This window comes from Neolamprologus brichardi, chromosome 7 (genome assembly GCF_056152115.1).
Source record: "Neolamprologus brichardi isolate AB-2024 chromosome 7, ASM5615211v1, whole genome shotgun sequence".
Taxonomy (NCBI): Eukaryota; Metazoa; Chordata; class Actinopteri; order Cichliformes; family Cichlidae; genus Neolamprologus; species Neolamprologus brichardi.
The window spans coordinates 17,971,084-17,997,218 of NC_142110.1; the positions used below are offsets into that span (position 1 = coordinate 17,971,084).

Below are 26,135 nucleotides of genomic sequence, written 5' to 3' on the forward strand. Positions count from 1 at the left end.
GTCTCGTATTTCCTTGTTTACATCAATTACAGTACATCAATTAAATGTGTTTTCAGAAAATGGTCACAAAAAAATCAACACCAAACACAATCAAATCATGATATATAGAGATTTTTATTGCAATTAACACCTATTTTAGCCTTATATTCCAGTTTATACATTTATACAGATTGCAATGATTTTCGTACAGTACAGTGACCCATAAATAGATTGTTCCAACAGGCTAATTATTAATACACAGTGCTTTTATGTTGGTGCTGCACAAACCTGGAAAAAACATCTGCAGAGCCTGGGTCATGTCAGTTTGTCTTTAAATTTCTGACACCCATATTTAAAAATGGCTCTGTACCAACAGCCAATTGTTTAATTGTAATGCCATTTGGTATAAAGAATGACAAAGGTACAAAAATATTACTTTAAAAAAAATTCTACAATATATACAATATATCTGCACTGTTAAATAAACACAGTTTAGATTGTATTTTATAAATATGTATTATACTTTACCATCAGTTTGTAATGCTATACAAGTGTACACACCTATAATAATCCAAATATGGACTTGTGTCTTACACAACCACCTTGGTAAATTGAGTGCTGTGAAGCATTTAATAGCAAGCAAACTGTTTATATTTTAAATGATGAACAAAGGGACATAGGTGAGTGGTAAATCGTTGCCCAATGCTCAGCAGAGTAAAGCCTATGAAATTATACAGTTTTTTCCTTTGTGGCCTTTTTTCTTTTTGGATTTAGTCCATTGGCCATAAGGAGCAGAGGACATGCCTGCTACAGAGCTTGGCAAGTCATCGGTGTAATAGTGTCTGTGCGGCCTGGGCTGAGGGATGGGCTGACCCAGGAAAAAACCTTCCTCCTCAGAATCAGAGGAGGAAGATGAGCATGTAGAACACCAGTCATCATCATCATCATATAGACCCAAGAACCTTCCCATTGCTTGGCCTTGTAGCCTGTAGTCTGACATGGCAGCAGAATGGGGGTGACCGTGGAATGGTTGGTGCCCCTTGGAACCGAGGGCATTCCCTCTGCGGTCCGCTTTGTTGCACATCTGGGGCCTTTCCTTAGGCAAAAGGTTTAAAGCATTGTCAGACCGGGATTTGCGGCTGCGACGCCTCCTATGGTGGTGCTGTTGGCGACCAGAGTGAAGGTCCTGGCCTTGTTCTTCAAAGTGGTACACTCTCCTCCGAGTCCGTTCACTCATAGGTGGCTGCCGCACTTGAATGTCACCATAATAGCCATTGTCCACAACATCATCCGAGAATTTGACTTGCTGCGGCCTAGACTGTGAACGTGTCCTTCTGAGGGCAGGGACATGAGGTTTGGGTCTGTCCTCCTGGGGTGCTTCTTCTAGAACATTCTCCACCTCCTCCTGCTCAGATGCTAGACTTTTTAGGGAATTTGCACTTCTGTGTAACATAGAAGAGTTGAGCGTTCCCATATTACTGGTTTTCTCACAGTCTTCTGTTTCCAGTTCATGGAAACCTTGCAGGGAATATACCATAGATCTTTCTTTATTATCACCATCTACTGAGGTTCCTAGAAAGGAGAAGAAAATTTATTACATTTCTGCAGTAAAATACATCAAAATCCAACTACTGACATAGCATAAAATCATGTTATTTTCCATATCTAATTTTTAGAGTTCCATCTACTCACCAGTAATATTGGAAAGAGCAAGTGAGTCCATAGAGTCTCGGACATTCTGATCTGTCTTCTTAAATTCATCGGTGATACACTCCAAAGAGTCAGTGTACCATTGTGGCTCCTCTCCCCGAAAACCTCCTCCAGCCCCATGATCCAGCTCCAACTCCTGGATTTTTCTGCTGCTTGCTGGACCTGGATGGCTACCATAGGCAGAATCTCCTAGCCCATCCTGTGATTGTGCCCAGTACATGTCAGCTTGGTACTTCTTGCTGGCAAGGCTTCCCCTTCCTCCCCCACCACTACTCCCAGCTTTTGAGGATACCTGCTTTGACTTGCTGTCCTTTTCTGCAATCCAGAAATCTGTAGGTCTAGAGTCGCTGGCTTGCTGGAAAACCCCTTGTTCCCCAAACTTTAACAATAGCTGAGTCATGTAGTCCTCGTGCTCAGCCCACTCTTCCTCCTGGTCATCGGGTGCCTCAGTCTCATCACCGCGGCCTCTCCAGAAGTGTTCATCTGATAAATTCATATGGGCAAGCTTGTTGGTCAGGGTGTCATCAGCATTCCCACTCAAGCCAGGGAACTTATAGTTGACAGAGGGTGAGAACAGGAGTGACTGCCGGCACTGGTCAGCTGAACGACTGCTTTTGCCAATGCGCACACTCCGGCGGGATTCACGTGAGCGCGCCGACTGGAAGGCAGAGTCAGAGGAATCGGAAGCATGCACATCTTCCCCGAGACTGCAGGCTTTGGAGCAGTAAATACGACCCTGGTATGGCAGAAAAGGACTACCCAGTAGCGAGGTCTTACAGTGGGCACAGCTAAAGCAGCTCTCAGTGGCATGCCAGTGGAGCCCATCATAGGTCATCTGAGCATGATCAACACCTGTTAAAGGGGGAGAGTTGACATCTTTTAGCAAGTTAACATTTCTCTGTTGCTTGAAATAGTATTTTAACTCCAGAAGATCATTGTCTTACCAATGTGTTCTCCACAAGCCTCACAGTACTCTGCATAGAGAGACTCAAAGCAGCCACAACAGTACGGTCTGCCGTCCTTCATGATATAACGCTGACCTCCGAGAATTGTCTCACATTCAAAACAGGAGAAGTGTTTCATGTGCCAGTGGCGCCCCTCCGCCTCAGTACACTCATCAGCAAAGATAATCTGTGGACAAAGACGTGCATTAGTTGAGACAAAATGGTCATCAACCTTTAGAAGCTTCAGATGCATTATTTATCTTTGCAACACTGTGTTTTTTTATCCTTAGTACTACCTCATCACAGGCTGAGCATCGTGGTTTCAGCAGCTCAGCATGGTGCCTCCCGCAGTGGATCTTTCCATCGTGGTAGAAGTAGATCAAATCCACGAGGAGTTCCCCACATGTGGAGCAGACAAAGCAGGATGGGTGCCAGCACAGCCCAGCGCTCGCCCTTGAAGCAAACACGGCCATTTCTCCATCATTGATGTTTTCGCTGCACTGTAATTGAAAGGGCTAATTATCAACTTTTAAAAACAACACAAGTCACATTAAGACTTAACAATTGTCATACTTTTGTAATAATTTTTGAGTCCTACATGTGCATGGATTTAGCTTCAAACAAAGTCTGAGTCTGGCTACAAAAAATCATATGCCTTCCATCAGCACCTGGAATCCCACTAGGTTGTTCTCAGATTAGCAGAACATATTTTATGTCTGTCCTTCTGACTGACAAGAACAGGACTGGGTGGTAGAGGTCATTTAAAAGGAGAAAGAAAAGGAAAACAGCAGTCTCGGAGATTCATCAGTTTATGGGAACCCACTTGGCTGCTCACTGGTTATTGTTTAAAAAAAGAACTTTATACTGAGCCTTTCCAGCCCAGACAGCAAACACTTTTTAGTCCATGACAGCATTTCTCTCGTTTCCAGCTTTCTTTCTGATCTAGATTAGCTAAATAGCCAAAAATGAGATGCAAAGAGGAAACGTAGCAAACCCTTGTTTAATACTCTTCATGGATAATTATTTTTATATAAGAATACTGTTTATATCCTTAGTTCCACAGACTACTGTCTATTTCTCAGTCATCATCGTGTTATAAACAATACACGGGCTGCATGCAACGTACATGATCACAAATGCTGTTCAGAAAATTGCGAGGCAGCAGTTTTACTGTGCCCCTCCCCAATGCTTCCTTCTTCCTCTGAACACTGAACATGTGCAGCTCCTTCTTCTCCTCCTCACTCAGGGACTGGCAATAACGCACCTGGGAAAGAAGGGAATTGGTTAGGAATATGATGGCTAGTTTCACAACCACAGGCTTTTATATCTATATATAGATATAGATATAAGAATTGGGATGATTAATGCTTCCTGAAAATCTACTACTGAGAATAGTATATATAAGTGACCTTTTTGGATTGAGGGCGAAGTGCTTATCAGAGCAGTCTGAACAAAAGGAACTCTTGACCCCAGCTTTCCCTTCCTACACCACCCAACATATCTCCACCCACAGTCCCCGATTGAGAACCTGTTTTTTTTTTTTTACAACAGTCCTTAACAAGGGGGAAAGCAGACGTTTACACAAACAAGGCCTGTGTTTAGAGTGTAATCAAGACAGTGGGCAACAAAGGAAGACAGACAGCCGAGGCGAACTGCGGTGCCACTGCAGTGGTGGCATCACATAAAGCCTCTTTCAACCAGCCTCCCTCTCACTCTCTCTCTCGCTGAGCGGTCCTCATAAAAACCACTGCTATGGCAGGAATCCTGCTGGTGGGGGCTCATGGCAAACATCATAAAATTATCAAGTCAAAAGTAACATTGTACCCACACTGGATGTCTACAAGCTTGCGGAACAAAAATCCCCCAGTGTGATGTCAATGGAGACGCTATGAGCGCACATTAGTGGGATAGCAATGGAGATGGTGAGGCTTTAGCACTGCAGGATGAGTGAGCAGCATCAAATGCAGCTGCTCAAACAGAAGTGTTTTTTTGTTTTGTTTTTTTGCTGCAATTTTGGTGCAAATGTGAGGGCTGAATTTTTACGAGACATGCATTTGCACACACAGGCACCAAAAATTCTCACCTCATTATCATGTGGTGGGAGTTGGTAGAGGAGCTGCTTGATTCTGAACTTCTCTCCTGGGCTGTTGATGTATGGGATCTTGTCCTCAGGCAGACACGAAAAATATAGCTGGACCTGGGGGAAATATTAGGTTAAACACATGATGTTTTTGGTTGAATAAAAAGGGTTAGGGTTGGACAACTAAATGCATTCCAACTAATATAACAACTGAGCAATGGCTCAAAATTATTATTTGCAGGAGCAGAGAGTTGGTTTTGGTCCGCCCCAAAAGTAATTTTAAACCCAAATTTTCACCCGTCTTATTGCAGCCATATATTATCATTATTGCCTCGGATTCAATATGCCAATATTAACACAAATTCTTTTCCAAGAAACTAGAGAACAAGCACATTAATTTGTGATGAGACACATTCTGGGATACCGCTATGTAAAATGTATGGAAGAATGACTTTGTGGAATCAAAGAGTTTTCCCTAATCCCCAAATCAGCTTTAATTCAAAAGTACAACACACAGCAGTGATCCTCTTTGACGATGAAAAATGCAGGAATCATCGTCTACATAAATCTGTGCTGAACAAGCCAAGACAGGTCAACAGGTCAAATCAGTTTAAGGGTTATATTTTTCAGTGATATGGTTGTCTCTATAGGGACAGGACAAAGCAGGCTGTAATTGTAGCACCCTGACCCTTGGGGCCAACTGCTAAAGACTAAACTTTATGAGGGAGGGCCCATCACAGTTAGCTAGATAAAGAGATGGGACGCTGTAGTCCAGTGTGTTAGGGGACTTCCAGCAGCTTTGGCTGTCTAGAGGAGGGGTAACAGCACAGCAATTTACCCTGACAATCACCCTCAGACCCCAACAACCACCTATACCGTCATAAATTATGCACATCACGATGCTGCTACGACCCCTTATCCAGCTCACTAGGCCCGAGGAACAGCTAGCAAGCACCCAAGCCCTAGGTGTTTCAACCCTGTAGTAGTGACCTGTAATACATAGCCCATTTAGGGAATTGGCAGCAGCAAAGGCATTACAGTTGACCTATGTGGTTCCTAAAACAAAAGGCCCTGCATGTTAAGGCTGTTGCTGCATTCTTCTCTCTTCTTGCCCATCACCCACTCATTGCTTCCATGTGTGTTGTTGATCAAGGGCAATGGGACGGCTACAGACTGTGAGTGAGAGAGAGAAGAGAACACCAAGCAGTGGTGAGAGCAGAGTTTAAAAATCCTGAGGATCTGGGAAAGTGCCATATCTCACCGACTGCTCAACGGACACGGCTAACAGCTCTGCCTGTGGTTGTGGAGGCGAAGACTCCAATTCCTAGCTCGACCCACTAAGTCCTGCTTCTAACTCTGCGGTATATTATGCTGCCCTTTAGTGGAAACCTCATAGAGTCTGAGAAATCTGCCACAAGCAGTGAGAACAAGGAAGCTTAATGAAATATGTTGTCCCTCCCATAGGTGCCATTTTCCAGAGACTTGGTGTGTTATTCAGTAATGCGCTGAATAGCGTTTATCTGGGCCAGGCAAATGGGCTATAAGGGAGTTAAAATCAGGTCAGGGCTGTTTTTATTCGCTGTCTGGAGGATACACCATTATTCGTGGTGTTGATTTAGGGAGGAAATGATTTGCGAACCAATGAAATTGATACCACAGTTATAGAGAACAGTGTCCCGGTATCCAAACGGAGCAGGCTTGATTAATCTTAGCTCAGAGCGTCTTGAACTGGTGCATTTGTAAGCCACATTGTGCTTACCTGTTCAGGTCTCAGGCCAGGTGGCACCCACGCATACTCCTCCAGTGCACAGCCTGAGTCGTCATCAGAGGTTGAGCTCCGCTGGAAGCCAGATGTCAGTTTACTGATTTTCTGCTCCATCATGAAATCTCGCTTGCGTGCCCCACCCTGGAAGCCAGCCACCAGCCCCGCTGCACTCACCAGGCTCATCAGGCTCTCTTTTTACTAGACAGGTGAGATGAAAGGATAGGAAGAAGGGAAGTACCGGGATTTGGGAGAGGACAGAAGGGGGAAGAGGATAGAAATATAAAGGAAAACAAAATAGAAATGTTTGTCATCAAGCCATGACATCAGTTCCTACGTCCTCACATCTTAATCCGGCTCTCTCATGTCAGTGCTATTCCACTGATTGTTAACCGCTTGCTGAGTCACACCATTGCCACCTCTTTCATGAGGCTCACAGCACCCCTCAAAAACCCATTATGGTATTTAAGCAAGCTTTTTTGGTTTACTTTTAGTGATGAGTCTACTACATAAAGGCACTCATAAAGACAACTCCATCCTTTCACCGCTATTACGGTAGCAGTTAAACACGTGCCTTCCTCATGTGGTTTTTGGGGGTGCAGAGATTGTTAGGAAATTCCCAAAGCTTCATGAGGTGATGTTCTATCTCATTATAGTGACAATAATAAACTATTCAGAAGTATAAACTATTTGAAGTTGCTTATAACTGTGACCATTTCTTATGAATCTTCTGCAGGTTTAAAATAATTTGTTAGGTTTATGTCTGTATGAGTCATCATTTTACTTTGCTGAGAAGCTGATGATGCTATGGCCCAAGGGAGGGGGGTGGAGTTCAACACATGGGATTTGATGCTAGCTTGATCAGTTGAGCCCGAGGTCTGTATAAACACAAGCCTGGCCTTAAGACGAGGCCACCATATGGGAAGCGTCCACAAGCCTGCTCTCTCCCTTCATCTCTTCTTTTTCTTTGGATTGTTTGTTTTCCAACCTGCTGCAGTGAGCGCCTGATCGTTCTTTCATCTTTTAGATGGACAGGGAGCGCAGTGCCAGACAGGTGAAGCAGCTGGATGAATGCAGATGGATAGAGGCTGACATGGATGGATAGGACTAACTGATACTGACACTATAACCTGAGGCAACAAACACAGCAGGGAGATAAAAGACTCGAACTGTACTGACCTCTATATATGTGGTGTCTGCAGTTACTAATGTCTTACGGAAAATCCAAACTTTTGCAGACGTGACTGTTGTGATGAGACAGAAACAAACTAAATCTGTGCAAAGCTGGATAAAATTAAAGAAATAGCGAATAAATAAAATCACTTAATTTATTTATTAATTCGTCTTTAATGTTCAGAATATACCCGGACGGAGGGAGGGAGGGATGGATGGATGGATGTCCAGAGTAACTTTAAAGTGATTATTTGACATGCAAATTCCAGGCAAACCAGTTTTTGGAATAATCATTAGGAAACCCCATCTGCCCTGATCTTTATTCATCCCTCTCCAGTCATCCCATAACTTTATTTCCTGGACTTCTGTAAGCATTTAGGACCACGAAAACACAGTCATAATGAATGCGTGTGCAGTTGTGGTAATTTCTCACTAGCCAAGAGCTCTAACTGAGATCAAATGGGAGCCCAGCCAGCATCCAGCAGCCTGGCCCTTGCACCACTTCCCCCCTACCCAAGCCTTGAACCCCTATAGACAGCAAAGGTACAGAGAGCCACAGAGAGACAGCTGAGAAAACCAAATACACTCGAGGGCAAGCCTTTGAACATAGAGATGACAGCATAGGGGCCTTAAAATCTGCTTTCTGCTCAAATGATAAATAGATCAACCACCAGTGCCACCACAACAGGTTTGAGACTGATTCTGGGAGACTTTGGAACTCTAACGGATGGATGGAAAAACAGTCTTTCCAAGATATTTTGTTTGTTTTGATGATGATGTAAAAGAGCACTGTCTAACAATTCAAAGGTATAGGTGCTGGCTGACCTCAAAAGCCATATAATTTTTATAGTCCATCAAACCACTCAATGATCCGTCCTGCCCTGAGGTTGGAGGCACTGTCATCGCAGAAGAGACCACTCCCATCACGGCAGAAATGTTTCGTCATAGTACAAAAGATGATCAGAACCTCTTTGAAAAACGTTGCTCTCTGTTGTAAAAAAGTAGACCCAGGTCATCCCAGCAAACAGAACCATCCCTGTAGACAGACTTCAAGCTTTTTATATAATTTTATGTTGCTTAACCTCTGTAAGGAATATGCAGACACAGGCTACTCTACACACAAATACACAGAATACAGAAATAACTATCAATACCTTGTCAAAATCAGGTGCTCATGTCGATTCACTCTGTTAGTGAAGACTGATATATTAGCATGTCAGACGTTTCTCTGATGATTAACAGATCCACGAGACATGCAGGTTCAGGCAGCTACTGGCTGTTCATATCAGCTCATCTTTCTCAAAGACAAGTCAGCCACTGTGGCATCGCTACTACTAATGACTGACAAGCCCCCCCTTAAGCTTATCCAGTCATAGACTATCAGTGTTAGGTGTGATGATAATGGTGTTAAAGGATTCCTGGGCTTTTGGGAGGGTGAATTTAGGCTGCCTTGTACCATAAAGTGTCAGGTCAGGCGGATTGGCTTATAACATACCCCGTTAAAATGCCTCTGATGCCCTAAACAATGGTGCCTTTGTCAAGTCACTGAAGGTTTTATCCATCAAGAGTCTGTTTATCTCTTTGCAAGTATTTTTTTTTCCCTGAAGATGCCACGTTTTATCTTGTCACATATGACAGTCGAAGCCCTCGAACCCAGATAACCTGTCTTCAGATGAGAGAGCTAGGGATGGAATAAGGCACTCTGTTGTTCTATTCATATCTATTGACTTGCAAATGAGACCAAAATAACCTACAAAAATGTGCCCTTGTTTGAGAACAGCTTGGGTTTCACGTGGGAGATAGCTAACTATAGGCAGGTTCAGTCAGGAGGCAAGAGGCTCACTTCAGAGCCACACATTTTAATCAGGCACAAAATCACTCATGTGCTACATTTGCTGGAATTCTTGCTTTCGCATGTTGGCTGGGTATCTGCAAGGATGTCTCACACAGCCAAACCTGACTCACAGGAATGTCAGGCTTGAACTTTAGCCAGGCTCTCGAAAGCAATACGGGGTGCACGCAGCTCTGTGTTAAGCAAAAAAAAAAAGTTTCTCATACAGCTACAGCTGGTTGCATGCTAATTTTTCCTTTAACCGTCATGCAGTTCATTTCCTCTGGCTTTACCCGAAACAATTCCTTAACATTTTGAATGACAGAAGCACTGAGCCAGCTAACTTCACCGTGCTCATACTGACTGACTCATCACTCGGGCTGGCTTTTATAGTTTTTTCCTCTAACAAGGGATCTATGGTTTGTGAGATTAGTTTTAACCCTCTGCCCCCCTTCCCTTTTCACCCTCCACCCCACCCCCCAAGCCCCTGCCCTGCCCTCCTCCCACACTAGCCAGACCCCTGCAGTCCCGAATGTTTAACAGCCCCTCACTCCTTTGTAAAGGTGCTTGTTAACATGGCTTTGGGAGCTGCAGGTCTGCATATCTGACTGATCTACCCACAGAAGGTAGTGGGGGTGCTATTAGACTGAGGATAAAATGGGGTGACTGACATGTATGAAAATGTTAATGTCCTTTTTCCACAAAGGAGAGGGAAGTTAAGTCATGCCAGGAGAAAGAGGGAAATCTTTAACAGACGCGCTTGCTTTGAAATGTTTTCAGTGATTGCTGATTTGAGAACATCCCACGACTTACTGAAGGAGGGAAGAACCCCGTGTTCTACGGAAAGCGGACAATGGAGCTTAACATTCCCACAAATGCTGCATAACAGGACCTCGGTGACTGTGTGATTTCAGACGTGTTTCATTAAAGAACAAAACAACCACTTATTTGAGTTCACCCTGAAGAAAGTCCTGTCTGACTGTAATGCCCGACAGCAGTGGTGCGCCTAACTACAGTGCAATGCATTATTTATCGCTTTGTTGAATATAGAACTCTTAAAGGACCCCATGCAGCGACTGACCAATAAATACAATCAACAGTGACATTTTTAAATAGTGTTCGACAACACTTAAACTATAGTCCCCCCCCTCCAAAAAAAAATCCAGACACTGGAGCTTTGGATTAACAGCTCTTGAGAGAGTGCACAGGAAAAATAAGCAACTTCTGCTCTGAATTACTGTCTATTTCTTTAGGAAGTGGATGATGGACATGCACACAACCCAACACAGTGTTCTCTGTCAGTTTAGGCTGGCCCTACTTGTTTAACTTGGCTTCTGCTAGCTCAGTAATGCAGGATAGGCTGTAGTTGGGAGAGAAAAACAAGAATTTCTGTTCACTGTCCCTGCTTACTTAAGCTTGAAGTCAGACAAACTCAGTTTATTTTTCATGTCCAACAAGATTGAAAAATATGCAGCATATTATTTATCTCCCTGCACACACGCAAATATTTAAAAATCACTGCCTGTCAGCCTTTGGCCGTTAATGTAGTGTCAAAAAAAGAAACAAAAAAACCAACCTCTGGGCCAGATGAAGTTCATTAGAAAAATTACACCCCGGTGTTAAACTAGAAGCCTCGTGCCTATGCTTAAATAAATCACATTTTAAAAAGCTGAACTTGAAATTGAGTAGTATTTATGATTCAAAAATGAATAAAACTACACAGCATCATCAAATCAAAATCTGGAAAAGCGACACAAAAGTTGATACCAGTCAGATTAGAAAAAGTCAAGGTCAAAATGCTACTGAAAAAAGAACTCGACAGGAGGATAAGTTACGCAGTGCAAAGGCGCTATAAGGAGTTGGAGTTTGGTCAGCTTATGGAGGCCTCTGTTTGTGGCCGGGGGAGTGTTTTTTCAAGACCAAATGGATGGGAGTGACATCCCCACAGAGATATACACTACTGTGCTGGCCAGCCTGAACTAAGATTCAACACACAGCAGCAGACTTCAAACGCATTAACTCGTGCATGAGACCTAAAATCAAGTCTGAACACTGATGCGTATATAAGAGACAATTCCACAAAGACCAGAAATTGCCTGTATTTGGGATGTGCTACATGTTTTACAGGCGAAACATGCATTTGCAATCAAGCTATCCACACATTCATTCAAATACATTTAATCAAGGAGTTACGGTGCAACTTTTCCATTTTCTTTCAGCCTCACTACAACCAAAGCGAAGCTCTCAGAGGAACCGGTTTACATCTCATTCATTTTCCTGCAGGTCTTACCTCAGTGTAGGCCAACTCTCCTGACGTGAATAGAGAAAACGGATCTTGTCGCCACTATATCCAGTCCTAAATTGTTCTGCACTCCATATCTATGTAAGCTCCTCTAAACTCTAAATCCAGGACAGCAGCAGCCAGGCTTCTCTACCGGAGCTGTCAGCACAGTAACAGCCCATATCAAAGCTAAGACTGTATAAAGTCAGAGAGTGAGCGAGGTGTGTGTGCATGTGCGTGTACACAGAGAAGCCCAACCAGATGGTCATCCCACCCTCCTCTCTGTCAAACACTACTCCTCCTCCTCCCCTCCTCTTTCTTCCAACCCGGCCCTCTTAACCTCAGCCCGGCCCTTAAACTCAGAGGCAGCGAGTCATGGCTGGGTATCGCAGAGCGAGGCGTCTCTTGCTTCAGTCAGCCCCCCCCATACTTCAAACACATGCTCCCAAATGAGAATCGCTGGTAGAGCTCGCAGAAATCGTGCTTTAAAGCAGCACATCAGTGATGGCAGAGCTTGTTTTGCCAGGCTAACCGCCCCGTATCCACAACAGCTTTCACATGACGCTCTTCTTTCTTCTTCCCTATCAACGGCTTAAAGATGTGGGGACGGCGGTGAATGTTGAGTCAGGATTTGGTTTATTTGGTGGTTTGACATTTCCTTTGTGCCTACATGTAAAGTTAAAGAGAGCTGTCTGCTAACAAAAGTTTTGATTATAGGCTTATTGTTAGATCAAATGATATATATATGTATTTTAATTCTATAGAAAGATTGGTTTCAACCATCACAATAACTTTTTCTACTACCTGAATGTGATGACAGCATTTCTGTATGAGACCAGCCATCCGGTTGTGAATCAAAACAAGTCCTCCATGCAAGTTACTCCAACCACAAAGCCTCACACTGTCTAAACTAAACACACAAATGTAACCAAAGTTATCTCCAAGATGAAATGGTTAGGTCACTATTTGATAAACAGAATTAACTGGTCTTAATAGTTGCTCAAAATTAAGATATTATATATTAGCAATATAATATGTATTGTCAGTAAAAACAATCATTACCCTAATGTTTACTCTGTTATCACAAATTAGAAGGAATTAAAATGACAGATATCTAGAAAACCCAAACGTACAGATCCACCCACGCAGTGAAACTCCCTGGAGAGGACACTGTTGACCTCTGCCTCTCCTTCACCTCTGCTGGAATGCCAGAATGTGATCCTCTTCCTCTTGCCTCAGAAAATAAAAGTTGCTGGTTCAGGTCAAACTCTGGACAGTTGCACCTTTTGCATCCTTTTGTGGTTGTTTAATTGCAATATCAAAGTTTTACTTTTGCCCAAAAGGACATGTTTACGGTGGACATAACTTCCAGAGCACTAGAAGTTCTTCCTCGTCAGAGAGGTTTTGCTGTCGAGTATAAAAACACTTAGACTGTAAAACAAAGCAGTAAGGCATTTTACTAGGAAGCGAGGAATCTATTAAACTGGTCAGATTGCTTTCTTTCTAAACATTTTAGAAGCTGTTTGTTCTTAGGAGATGCAATGTTGGGACCTAACTCTGTGAATGGTGTTTTGCTTTGAGGATTAATATAGAAAACGTTTTATGTAATGCATTGAACTTAACCAAGCGGAGAATCATTGTCTACATGCGAAATACTCAGTTGGGCTTTTAAAAAGAAAGTCATATCAAATCATATATTTAAAAAAGGCTAACAACTCATTTCTAGCACATGATGGACACCATCTGAGTGGCATTTTTTCCATCCTCCACACGCCTACATACTTTACACCATTATGTGCCAGAATATCACAGCTTGGGTGGCGAATGACGGCTGTCATTTCAATGGAAAAAAATGGAGCTTATATCTGTAAATATTCTGTTTATAAAGTACGGGATTTAACCCCTGCCAGTGCTCTTGCAGTCAGGCACTGGGACAAAGCCATTGTTGCAGTCAAGGCCAGGGAGGAGAGGAGCCCTTTCACAGCAAACTTCAGGCCTTTGTGTTAATCCAAAGACCTAAGCACCATGCTCCATTAGCAAGTCTTTTAGGAGAGGAACAACACAATGTACCCCCGTCCCCCAAAAGGAGGATTCATGAAATGCAAAGCTAAGATGGTTCCTCTAGTGTGGGCAAAACACGAGACCTGAATTGTTTTTCATTTCCTCAACATACAGAAATGAATAACCTGCTTATTTCCCACAAGAGAGAAACTCAAATATGAATGTGCAGACACCTCATCAAAGACATCTACCCAGGAACGTGCAGCATGGTGAGTATCGATTTATGATTACACCACTCTAAAGTTAGAAGTAGCCGGCTGCACAGTTCAAGGTTCGCCGCAGATAGCTGAAAAATATAAAGTCGGACAAGTCACGGATCCCCGACCCTTGACCTGTGAGAACACCAGATGACCCATAAATCTATGGCCCTAGGGATTTACAGCCCACTCCTCTGTCATATTTACAATGACCTGAACAGCATCTCACACCTGGTCTGTATCTTCTCACTGCTCTAAAAGAAGAAGAACAAAACAAAAAAAAGCACCCTGTGCTACTGGCAAAGTAGTTCTGAACTAGCACGCCCTGACAATGACAGGACAGGGAAGATGATCATCAGAACCATCACCTGTGATAAATCTGCATTCTTAACACAATCCCAAAGCAGGGAACACATAAAACTGGTCAAACATTATTGCTATATCTACCATTAGTGATTCTTATAGTGGAATTAGCACAAATTAACATTATTAACTGTTTGTATTAGTCAAGTTTTGGACTACCACCGAAGGAGGCAAAGGGAAGGTCAGTCTCTAACTCACAGCTATTGCTGAACTATTGTTGAGAGTTGCTCTCGCTAGTGTGTGAGCCACCTTATAAAAAGTAGGCATTCAAGGTTTAAATGACTTGCCAAGGGGTATTAGCAGGACACAGGCCCAACAAAAGCTTCTGTTATAAAGACCAATAAAAGCCTATCACCCTACTGTAACAACAATCCTTTTTACGCCTTGAAAGAGGGAGGAAAAGGTCAACTGGTGGAGCAGTCAGCGCATTGATATTGACTTAGCTAGATTGGCGCTGACAAACTCAGGTCAGACTGTGGGCTTGTTAGCCCTATAACCCTCACATAACCCCTTTTTACTGTTTCAGTCTGACACATTGGAGGCAGCTGAGGGCAAAGCTTAGATCTAAGCTTCGTTTCTGACAGGAGACATTTGTAAAAATTAAAGAGAAATATCTGCTCATTTGATACTTGACCCCATAAGATCCCGTGTTTCTCAAGGGTGCTGAATTGGAAAACATTTATTGGACTCTATTGCTAATGAGCTACAACTACATGTGAACATTTCCACTTCAGCTGAAATTCTAATTTCCTCATCTACCAAATAGAAACACAAAAGTTAACGATGCTTAAAAAATGTCGATAATAGAGGCCACCTGGTTTTATTTATTACATTACTGTAATGCTATTGTCTAAAACCAATAATATAATAGTGAATGGGCCTGGCTGCATGGAACCAATCTATGAACAAACACTATTTCTTTACTCATTAATTTCTGCTTTATTCAATTTGCCACACTGGTGTTGTGTTATGTATGATGTAATGCAACACGTTCTCAAGTTGTAATAAGCAGCACGCGGCATGCTGCATCAGCCCATTGTTTCTCCGCTTTATCGTTAGTGCTTTGCCAAACGTTGCAGACGCGCACGATCGAGACGCCTTGTTTTTCACCCTCAATTTGACACCCTCTCACACAGTTGTAAAAGCCGGACCTCATTGGGAACAATGGAAAGTGGAGCGACAGAGCTCCTGGGGCTGTTAAAGAGAGGAAGCCCCTTTATTTGAGGATGCTATAACTCAACAAAAGCCTGTGGCTGTCTACACACAGAGCAGGCTAAGGATGAATGGGCTGCTCTTAGACTACACACTTGTGCTAACAAAAGCGGTGGATCAGCAAAGGGCAAAGCCACTCATGTGTGGTCTCCATGGGCAAACTGTGACGAGTATATACATAAAATAGCTAAACAGTCCTATTAACACCTCAAGCCAGCATGTTCGGCCCAAAAAATCTCTGCTTTAACACCGTCTTGTTTCTTCAGCTGAGCTTTGATATGATCTTGGTGACTTTAAAAGCTGTTAATTTATATGACACGTGATAAGGTTTAATTACTCCTCTTAAAACAGCACCCAATTTCAAAAAGGTTTAATTTATGACCTCAAATTTTCAGAGAATCTAACACACGTGCACGCACCACGGCCCCTCACACTTGATGGGCTTTTCTCCTTAACTCTCCTCGAAGTTCAATAGTATATCCTTCCTCTGGAAATGGAACTATTTCCTGTCTTCCCAACTTCCCACCAGTTCAAACTGTCACCTGAATGAACACGGGCAACACTTTAAAATGAAGTGCTTTCTTGTATAAGGAGACGACGCGGTCCAGCAAAGAAGAAGTGGCTGACAACTCCCACACGTGGAAGCGTTTTCCTGAGCCTGGCTTCAAAAGGCAAACCGTGGAATCCAACAATACTCTGAAACAGTTAAGAGCTGCTCAGTCAGGATCCCACTAATGATTAACATTCCTGAAGAAACGCTCTGTTACAGTCTTTTTAGAGCTTTCTAATTAAACACATGCTCCAGTGCCACAGCACAGAGGGAACTTGCAACTGCAAGCGGGGATGCTTCTTTCCAACTCGGCTTAATTGGACACAATTTAAGTCATTAAGGTGGTAGTAAAACAGCAGAAAGAGCAAAGGAGAGGCCCAATGATCTCCCCTGTAAGGCTCCCTGTTGCTCTGATGTTGTTGACCCTTTCACCTTCTCATGTGACTCACATTAAAAAAGAGGGGTGGAAAAAATGTACAGCTGAAGTTAAATCCAGTCCAGAAAAACCCATACTGGCTTGTTAGTTAAGCATGTATAATGTAGTTGCACAACTGAAGTAGACCATGAGGTTATACACGTTTGGAGGTCCTGTATCTTGTGAGGCAAAGTTGTACACGAGTATCTTTGCATGTGTTTGCCACATTGGGTTGCTTTTATTAGTATTCCTCTTGTTGTGCATTATTGATCGTCGTGTTTCTACCTGATCTTGCTTGTTGACTCTATACCGGCTTTCTATACATACGCTGTCTTAAAGCATGAAAGATGCTCTTTTCCATAAAGATGATCACTCGACTATACAGATCTTTTTCAGTCTACAAGACAAGAAAATTGCATTTTTGAGGCAGAAAAGGAGGAGAGAGAAACAATGAGCATGAAACTTTTAAAGACTTCTTTCCAGCCATGTATCCAGGATAAGCTTTCTGCTGTTACTGTATACTGGTCCCAAACCAATACTCAAATTTTTAAGAGTCATAAAACCTTAATTATACCAACTCAATATGTGCTTTTAACATTTCTATTTTCCTCTTAATGTGAGTCAGGAATTGACTACTTCTTTATAGAAAGTTGATGTAATGTCTATGTCAAGTGTGAAGCGGTGTTGAGGATAGTGGCTGATATTTTGCTGGTGCATCATGACCCATTGAAAGAATTGCCATTGGTTGCTTTCCATAATAATAATAACAATAACAATAATAATAATAATAATAATAATAATAATAATAATAATAATAATAATAATAATAATAATAATAATAATAATAATAATAATAATAATAATAATAATGGATTGGATTTATATAGCGCTTTTCAAGGCACCCAAAGCGCTTTACAATGCCATTATTCATTCACTCTCACATTCACACACTGGTGGAGGCAAGCTACGGTTGTAGCCACAGCTGCCCTGGGGCAGACTGACAGAAGCGAGGCTGCCATATTGCGCCATCGGCCACTCTTATAAAAAGACTCTCACTGATTAAATCCCTGGATTAATTCAATTCTCATTCTTTACACCCATTTTGGTCTCCATGTCTTTAGGGTCAGGCTGACATCTGTGGTTTGAATTAGTTGTTAGAGTATTAGAGCAGGTATAACTTTTCAGCAGTTAATGACCTGTCCAGCTTACCAACAAATAAGTTGGAGCGTGTGAATGTTTCACTGTAAACACGGAGAGGTCCAATCTGAAGCCCTCTGGGAGCCTCAGTCAGTTTATCAGCTATACAGACCAGACGTTAGTGGCTGGGATCAGCTTGTGTGTGTGTGTGTGTGTGTGTGTGTGTGTGTGTGTGTGTCGGCACAATGTGTGGAATGGAAAAAGGGACGCAACTGGCTGCATTATCACCCTCCAAATTACAGATCCCAATCCTCCAGGGCAAAGCCCATTCCTAGAAACATTGCATGTAATGTGTCTGTTACTGTCAGCATCCGCGTGTTATTTTTGGAGCTGCTAATACTGAGGTCACTAATGACACCAAACCATCTTCAGCGATGGAACACGTGAAGGAGTTTAATAATATCTGTTATGTTTCTTTTCCAGATCCAAAAATGTCCAATGAGCTCTCTGAAGTGTGCTTCTGTACAAACAGGTCACATACAAAGATGCGCACATCTGCTGAGCCCCTGCTTTCTGTTTTCTTTGGGGGCCCAGCCCCTAACAGGAAGACAGCGCGAGCACAGCAAACAAAAACCCGGCTCTTTGAACTGGCCTCTCACTAGGAGCTGCCATCGGGTTGTTGTGGCCAAATGAAATGAAATGTTTCTGCGTCAGCTCGGTGAAGCCACTGTGGGCCTCAGGCTGCTCCTCTGCAACACATGTCCTCAGCTGGCCTTTGCCAATATTAACCCATTTGTATGTATGTTACCCACATTTACTCACCTTTACTGTGATGCATTTTCTCAGTGTGAACACATTACTGAAAATTATACGGGTAGCACATATTATGCATAAATCGAATTTTCGTAAATGACAGCTGTCAGATGGCGGTCAGACTCAAAATAAAGAGGATGATGAGTACATCAGGCAATTCTTGCTCTTACTCTTTAACAAATATAAAATAAATCTGGTTTTGGTTACAATGTCTGGCTAAACAACTTGAAGTTTGATTTAACTTCGAATATGGCATTTTTTTCTCCCTTGAAGCGACACAGCTTAACTATACTGGATCTTATTCTTCGTTTTAATACAATGTTTCAACTGAATTCAGTTTTTACTGAACAAAAATTAATCAGAGTATTAATATCAGCATTGTCTGCATGTTCTGCAGAGAAATTATGGGTCCTGGATTCTATATGCATGCTACATCGACACTAATTGCACATTGTTTCAATGGCACAATGCGAGGGATATGCCAGAAATAGCTTAGAGGAGCCACCCCTGCAACACATAAGACCCAAAGCTTCCACTGCCATACAGCACAGGGCCCCCACCCAGAGGTCTTGATTCCAAGCCCAGACATGTTTGCTTGCTAGAGGAAGATTTATACACAATACTGGGCAGGTTTAATGTTGCACTTGATTGGCCTATACATTAGGTGACCTTTTGCCCTTGAAAGTATTGATTGCTGTGACACTTGTATCTTATGTTGTACCCAACCTCAAATCCACTTATATTTCAATCAAATATTGTATGGTGCATTGAATCTAGCATAGCAATTCAAACATACATGTTTATTTGACAAAGAACTTTCAGTTGTTAAACATTTAGTATTGGCTTTGATTAGGAATTGGCTACCATGTATATCCCTAACCCTGACACCCTGAAGTATAGTGTTGCTTGAAACTACAGTAAATGGACGATCAGTTTTGAAGCCAAAAATATGTAAAACTTTAAGTGAAACAGGCCTAAAGCTGGAATGTGTGCATTGACATACTGCTTTTTGTCCCTTTTAATCTTTGTATGATGTATTTTAAGAAATGTTTTGAATGAGTTATTATAGTCAACTTCAGCACTAGGCAATTTGGGAATACATCTCTCTGCATACATTTATTTTCCAACCTAATTACTGGTAGAGGAAAATATGGCAACTTTTATTAACTAAACCTTCTTAGAGGAATATTCTGGCAGACTGTCCCTACTGTAACCTTTCTGGGGGGAGGAATTCCCCGGAAATACCTTTGTTGTCAGCTGAAAAATCTCTTGCCCAGCCCTGCAGCGTCCATTTTTAAACCCTGCTGACCTTTTCCATATCATCCACGCTCACTGACTACACCCCTGTGACAATGCCAACAGGAGGAACAAGAGCCACAGGAAGGGGCTGAGTTGGGGGAGTGTGTTTTGCATATTTTCAGCCGGGGGTCCGGAAAGCTTTAACTGAATCCCCCGTTGTGTGCTGGGGAAGTGAGCTGGGCTTTTTAATGACAACTCTGCGTAATATGTTTTCTTTTGCTTCTAGTCCTGCGATGCTTTGATTGCTTGGATGGATCCCTATAGATGTGGAGGACAAAGAGAAATCACACCATTCTGCAAGCATTCCCGTCTGGCGCAGATGAATTTCCAGAGCCACAAAAGTTGCTGACATTTGGTATCTTTACATCTGTTATTCCACCTTCAGGCATGTTGATAATAATCAGCTTCTTAGCAATGCACCATGATTATCATGCAGTATACATCCAAAGCCGATCATCATGCCTATACATGGTGATGATAAAGAAACGTGTGTGTGTGTGTAGAGTATGACTTTCATCATCTTGGTGGTCTGATGGTTGGTCGCACAATTATGCTGTGTGGTTGCAAAAGATCTGCTGGGACATTAAACTCCAGTCTGCGAGCCAAACCCGTTTTCCTCTAACATCATCCTGCAGCTCCCAATAAACAGAGTTGTGCCTGGAAGCGCTAAATCACTAACTACCTCTAATCACTTTAGAATAATGCTTAACATGTGGATCCAATGTGCGCCACCGCTTCGGGCACATTTCCCACTCTTATACATGATGCCGTTTGAAAATTACACAAGGGAAACTGTACCGTATAGCAAGCACAAAGTTATATTCTGTCCTACAGGAAGCAGGATCCACAACAGTTATCCCAAACACCACAATCACACTGTCACAGGGCCCTAAACTTGACCATCTGAGCCACCGTCCAATTCAGCCAGGCCCAGTGACCACAGCTTCAGGGACCACCGGCGTTTAAACAAGCCGTATTTCTTCCAATCTCCTGCCAACCTACCACAAACAGTTTACAGTCAGTGGACTCTGCTCTCTGGAGTTTGTCTATGGCAACTCGACTCCAGTGCCACATCTCCCCATCCAGAGCCGTGAAAGACTGGCCTCCTCTGACAGATCCTCACAACACACGGCCCCTGTCCTGCTCTGCTTTTAGCCCCGCTGCGGTGAGCTGGACCACGTCTGGGGGATAAAAGGCTGCCAGAGTGTTTGGCTTGCAGGCAATTTACGTGGACGCAAAGGTGATTCATTCTAGCTTCGCACAAACAGGCCTCTGTGTAAATTTCACTAGTGCTGAGCTTTTAAATCAACATTTGGAAACATATACATATGGGCACCGGGACTTAATTTCTGCCCCTTCGCACTTACCTCTGCAGACTCTAGCGCTCTCCAACACCTACTTACAATCTCTCTCTCTTTCTCTCTCTCCTAAAAACCATCACCTTTTCTTAGCAATGCATTGTAGTACTAAAATAAACCATCAACATAATCTACTATTATGCAGCAAGTGCTCATAAACATCAAGCTTGCTGTGAAGGATCAAATCTGTTCCCATTCCTGAGTCCAAAAATGATGATGAGGCCAACTACACCCCCCACCCCTTATGTTCACACACAATCCTGCACAAAGCACTTTAAAAGTCTTCTGATTCTATTAATGGCACCTTTGAAGCACCTCGAGGCTTTGCAAATGAGACGTGAACAAGCATGGTGTGGCATGTGGTGCTGGTCCAAAAGCACCACTTTGTAAATCCTTTAGTCTATAAATAAACCTAATATTCTGAGAGACTTCTTACCTTTAGCAGATCATTCAAAGTATAAGCTCACATGCCCCCTTTTCATTCTCAATCAAGTAAACACTGATGCCTGCAGTACGGTAAACTAAGAGATTTTAGTGGCTATGCAGCATTATTTGACACATTAAGTACCATGTGCAGTGAAATACAATGTAAATCATTAATTTGAAAGTATGAAAATATTTATTAGCTACTGGATCCTGAATTTTTTTAAACATGGGCTGTGGTGACATTGATATGTCTTTGTTATGTGCTGAGCACTAAAGTGCTAATAAACTTTTATTTATATGAAAATTCAAAAGATTGTTTGCCTTATTTGGTTAACTCTTGACTCCAAGGCAGTGAAGCAGTCAACCTGCAATCTGGCCACTAGGTGACACCACCACCTTAACTCTCTGTGCTGTCCTTTCTATTCCTGCTCATATCTGTTCTTTCTCAAACTACTTCTTTGTTTGATGTTTTTCTGGACTGGCGAGCGAAAAAAAAATATTTAAAGTGCGGTAATAATGGCTGGGTGGGGTTATATCTGAAAACTGTTTCTGGTACAATTATAGCAGGAAATGACCTTGGAAATCATACTGTGATGATACTGTCCAGAGTCTGGAGTAAACATACCTGCTTTGTGTTGTCAAAGTGCTCCATTCTTTTAAATCCAGTCTTACTTAAATTGCCATGCAACGTCTCAAATCACATCCACAAACCAACAATTTAGTGTCCAAATAAAGACCACACCACTCTCTTCCACCTAGCTCTTCATGCCTACCTGCCCCGAGCTCAGCAGTGCTTTGTTTTCATCCGCTGTGCTCTCAGTGACAGATTTCAGGTTTGAGTCTTGCTTTTACACTTAGTCGAAAGTGGGTCTCCTCAAAAAGACACGCTCAGGGTTTAATGGCTTCCCCCCCTGGTCCATTGAGGACAAATTATTATTTCAGGCAGCCTTGGTTAAATATAAACAGTATGTGCTCTCCTGTGTCTCGTAGGTTTAGCTCTTTGTATCACAGCTGAGGATGGAAATATGTGAAACTTGAGGGTGTGTCATTCTTCTCCAAAGGAAGGGCTTTATGGCATGTTTAGCTCTGTGAGAGGTCCATTAGGAGTGATGAATTCACTCAAGAAGATTGGAGTCCTTTCCCCCTTTTTTAAGTTCAAGCTTTTTTTTAATAGATATTTTAGGCTCTGTTTTAAACCCACACAGAGCCAAACAAAGTATATCAGATCAAAACAAGCTATTAAGAATAAGTTTCCAGATGTTTTCATGTAGCTATTTAAATACAGTTAAAATACCCTAAATGTTGACGTTCTCACCTCATACATCATGGTAAAGAAGAGGGGGGAAAGAGTTTAAAAAAAAAGTGGGACTAACTTCTCATGTGTGACTAAGTTCTGGTTCACTCAACAACATTCTTGACAGCTATGCGAAGCCTGTGGCGGCGGACAGGCAGCGGTCACGGTGCGCCGACCAGTTGTCACCGAAGTGACAGGCGACAGCTGAATCTATACATCTGGAGGCCCCAGGGACGCCACGTCCGAGTGTCTCTGGTCAAGTTTTTTCAGCGTCAGAGAAACGAGGTTACTGTGACTGTACGCGCAGGGAAAGTGAAACGTGTCTCTTTGGAGATGTTGCTGCGTAAAAGCCCCCAAAACTGCGCAGGGAAATTAAAACCAGTTTGCTGACTTTGTGTGGATGACACTAGTGGCATATGGTCTCTGCAGAGTATGTGCGTGTTTCACAAATGCTTAAAAGTTGTTGGGGTTTTTGTTTGTTTGTTTTAAATTAAAGTATCGTCAGCTTTTCCACCGATGCATTTAGAGTAATTAGCGTAAAACTGCAAAAAATAACACAGCCATCATAAAAAAAACAAGCAGAGTGGGTGGGATTGTTTACAAACTAGGTAGACCTGAGTTAAACGCTCTAAATGACTTAGTCTGCTCACCTCCAAAATTGCTCAGTCGCAGTGAACCAAGTATCCAGAACCAATATTCCCGAAGTTAGAAAAGCTGCGTCTCATTGGTATTAGATGCACAGTCCAGAGAGGATGTCCCGGAAAGCTGAACCGAGAGCTGCGCAGAGCGATAAGCTTAAACCCCAGATACTGAATGCATTGGAGAGGAGCGCTGAGAGAGCTTGGTCTTGACTTCTCTGTCACCACATCCCAGTCGTTTCAGCGGCGCACGGTGCGCTGTGGTGCTCCTCTCAGCGGTCACAGTAAAATGACATTAGCGTTGCTTGCTGCTTATTGGCTTAAACGAGCAGCCCCCACCATTCCAGCAGAGACGGGCTAGTCCCTCCAGCATAGTGGACAAATGCTCCTGGGAGTTTAACTCTTACCTTAACTCTTAGTTTAGGGGGTGAAACCTACTGATAAAGATTTGTCGGCTTTACCAAAAGTTTACTTTGGTCTTTATTTTTAACTAATCAAGAAAGCTCACCTTTATATTTCTCTACTTCTGTGCTGCACATGATTAAGTAGGTGAACTCAAAAGTAAAAGCTTTAAGCTGGTGTAGATACAAACTCGTTTGTCTTTCTCGCCACAAAGACTTACGGAAGGTAAGCCTATCAGCTTAATAACCCCAAAAAGCTGTTGCTTAGCCATCCAACCATGCACAGGTGCTTGGACACGCATGAAACAACAGTAAATAATTCAGGCTTGTGCTGCTCAAAGTTATGCAAAAAGATTGATCACTGTAATAATAATTTTAACTATACTTATGTTTCACACATGTTAATGCATGAACTATGACATGGTTTTTAACTGATGAGTCCTAAAAAAGATTTGAGTTTTCTGTCCAAATTCTGCCAAATCTGGATTTTGTGTCATATTGGAATCTTAAAAACAGAATCTTAAAAGTGCTCATATTTTAGAGAGGCTTTGGAAACATGAAACACAAATGCAACAGCTTGTATCAATTTAATTCCATGCCCTATCACCTTTATGGCTCATGCTCTTATTCAAATTGACACTATATATTTAGCTAACCAGGGTTATGGCCCAGTGACCAGCACATAGCTCTGACAGTCTGACAGCATCTAAAGTAAGAACAGGTTTAGGGAGCTCAAAGCGGGTCAACCTTTCTACTCACAAGCTCAAGTGGATTACACTCATGTCACCCTTTTCCACAGTCGCTTGTCTGTCCATCAGAGCTGCACGTGTTTTCATATTATAGATTGAAGCTTATCTAAATGAGGTATCACATGATCTCACTCTAGCCAATTAGTCCCTATATAAAAGAAACCTTAAAATACTTTTCTTTCTTATCTTTATTTGTGATGTGTCTCATTTTAGCATCAGTGCTCATTTTAAGAGTTTTAGATGTATTTAGAGATATTTGATCTATTTCTGGTCTATATTTTCCTCCCTCATTTAAAACTGATTTGAAAATAGGACAGAATAGGCCAAAAAGTGAAGGAAAAAATAGCAACAATAGCTACAGCACAACACGTGAGAGGAAGACAGCGTGCATGTTTCCACTGTTAGCCCGGCACCAGAGCCGATCGATAGAATTTCAGCCAACTAATTGTTTTTGAAGTGCCTTTTTGCCCGAGTTCAAAAATGTTGGACTGGCTAGACCTGAATGTTCAAGCCTGTTTTAGTCACATATCTCGTCACATTTAGAGGATAATGAGATATTTATGGTGGTGTTGTAAAAAAAAAATTAAAACAACACACTTTACTGAGCATTACTTTATTAAGTGGATCATAAAGATGCCTGTCATACTTTCCAGGTACTATCTCAGATGATGTGACATTTGACTTTTTCGTAATGTAGAACCTTTTTTGGGTGTTGGGGGAGTAGTTCATGTGTCGATAGGATCAGCAAGTTTAGGAACTAAAGAAACTGAAGCCCTCAGATCTTTCATATACTGTTCATGCTGTTAACATGCAGCCACTTATATTTTGTTTTTCTTTACTTTCAGTTCTGTGGGCAAATAACAGCTGAACATGTCGCAAAGTCAAGCCACGGATCCAGCTCTATATGCTTGCAGGAATTCTGTGTTTGGCTGCAGTGAATCCCACTTGCATGCATAGTTTTTTTGAGGGGTAAATGCATTTGGATGAGCAGTAAACAGTGGCATACTTTCAAGAGCATAAAACTAGATTTATTTGATTTTTGGTCTGAAATTACAGTAATTAAGTTTCTGAAAAAACTTTTTTATTTAGAGCGACCACAAGTCAACAGCATTATAGTTGTTGTGCGGTTGCAAGAATGGCTGAGGAGAGGATTTGCTGTAGTGTAAGCACTGTCTTAATCAAGTGGCTCACGTTTTCATATTTTGTCTATTTTATGCAAAATTATTTTGCAGAGATGGAAGTTATGACTTCCTGCAACCTACTGGGATATTTACATATTAGAATACATGAGATTAAGAGACAGAGAAGGAAACTGTGTGCCCCATAAACATATCGCATGCAGATATTCCCCTCAACTTCAATTTGAGATATTTTTTAATCTCTTGTTCCTGTTACATTATTCAAACATATGGAGAGAAAAAAAATCACAATAAGATGCATTCAAACACCTTGGAAGGGGAAT

At 42.2% G+C, this 26,135-nt stretch overlaps 1 protein-coding gene across 2 annotated transcripts; it reads right to left on the reverse strand.

The window, feature by feature from the left end:
- Positions 1–110: 110 nt before the first annotated feature.
- prickle1a (prickle homolog 1a) lies at positions 111–23,787 on the reverse strand. 2 transcript variants are annotated; one of them, XM_006782527.3, is made up of 8 exons: positions 23,536–23,787; positions 6,473–6,676; positions 4,717–4,830; positions 3,760–3,897; positions 2,930–3,133; positions 2,634–2,820; positions 1,672–2,541; positions 111–1,551 (listed from the first exon to the last, which is right to left on the reverse strand). In XM_006782527.3, the coding sequence occupies exons 2-8, from the start codon at positions 6,659–6,661 to the stop codon at positions 701–703; spliced, it is 2,553 nt and encodes an 850-aa protein (XP_006782590.2). In that variant the 5' UTR covers positions 6,662–6,676; positions 23,536–23,787; the 3' UTR covers positions 111–700. The 2 variants fall into 2 exon arrangements, with proteins under 2 accessions (XP_006782590.2, XP_035772211.2); XM_035916318.2 differs by lacking the exon at positions 23,536–23,787 and adding an exon at positions 11,770–12,007.
- Positions 23,788–26,135: the final 2,348 nt, after the last annotated feature.

Coding starts and splice junctions, on each gene's coding strand:
- prickle1a (XM_006782527.3), bottom strand. CDS start 6,661: ATGAGCCTGGTGAGTGCAGCGGGGCTGGTGGCTGGCTTCCAGGGTGGG. Junction 3,134..3,759: donor TGAACAGCATTTGTGATCAT/GTACGTTGCATG, acceptor TTTCAATTACAG/TGCAGCGAAAACATCAATGA. Junction 2,821..2,929: donor GATGCTCAGCCTGTGATGAG/GTAGTACTAAGG, acceptor CTTTGTCCACAG/ATTATCTTTGCTGATGAGTG.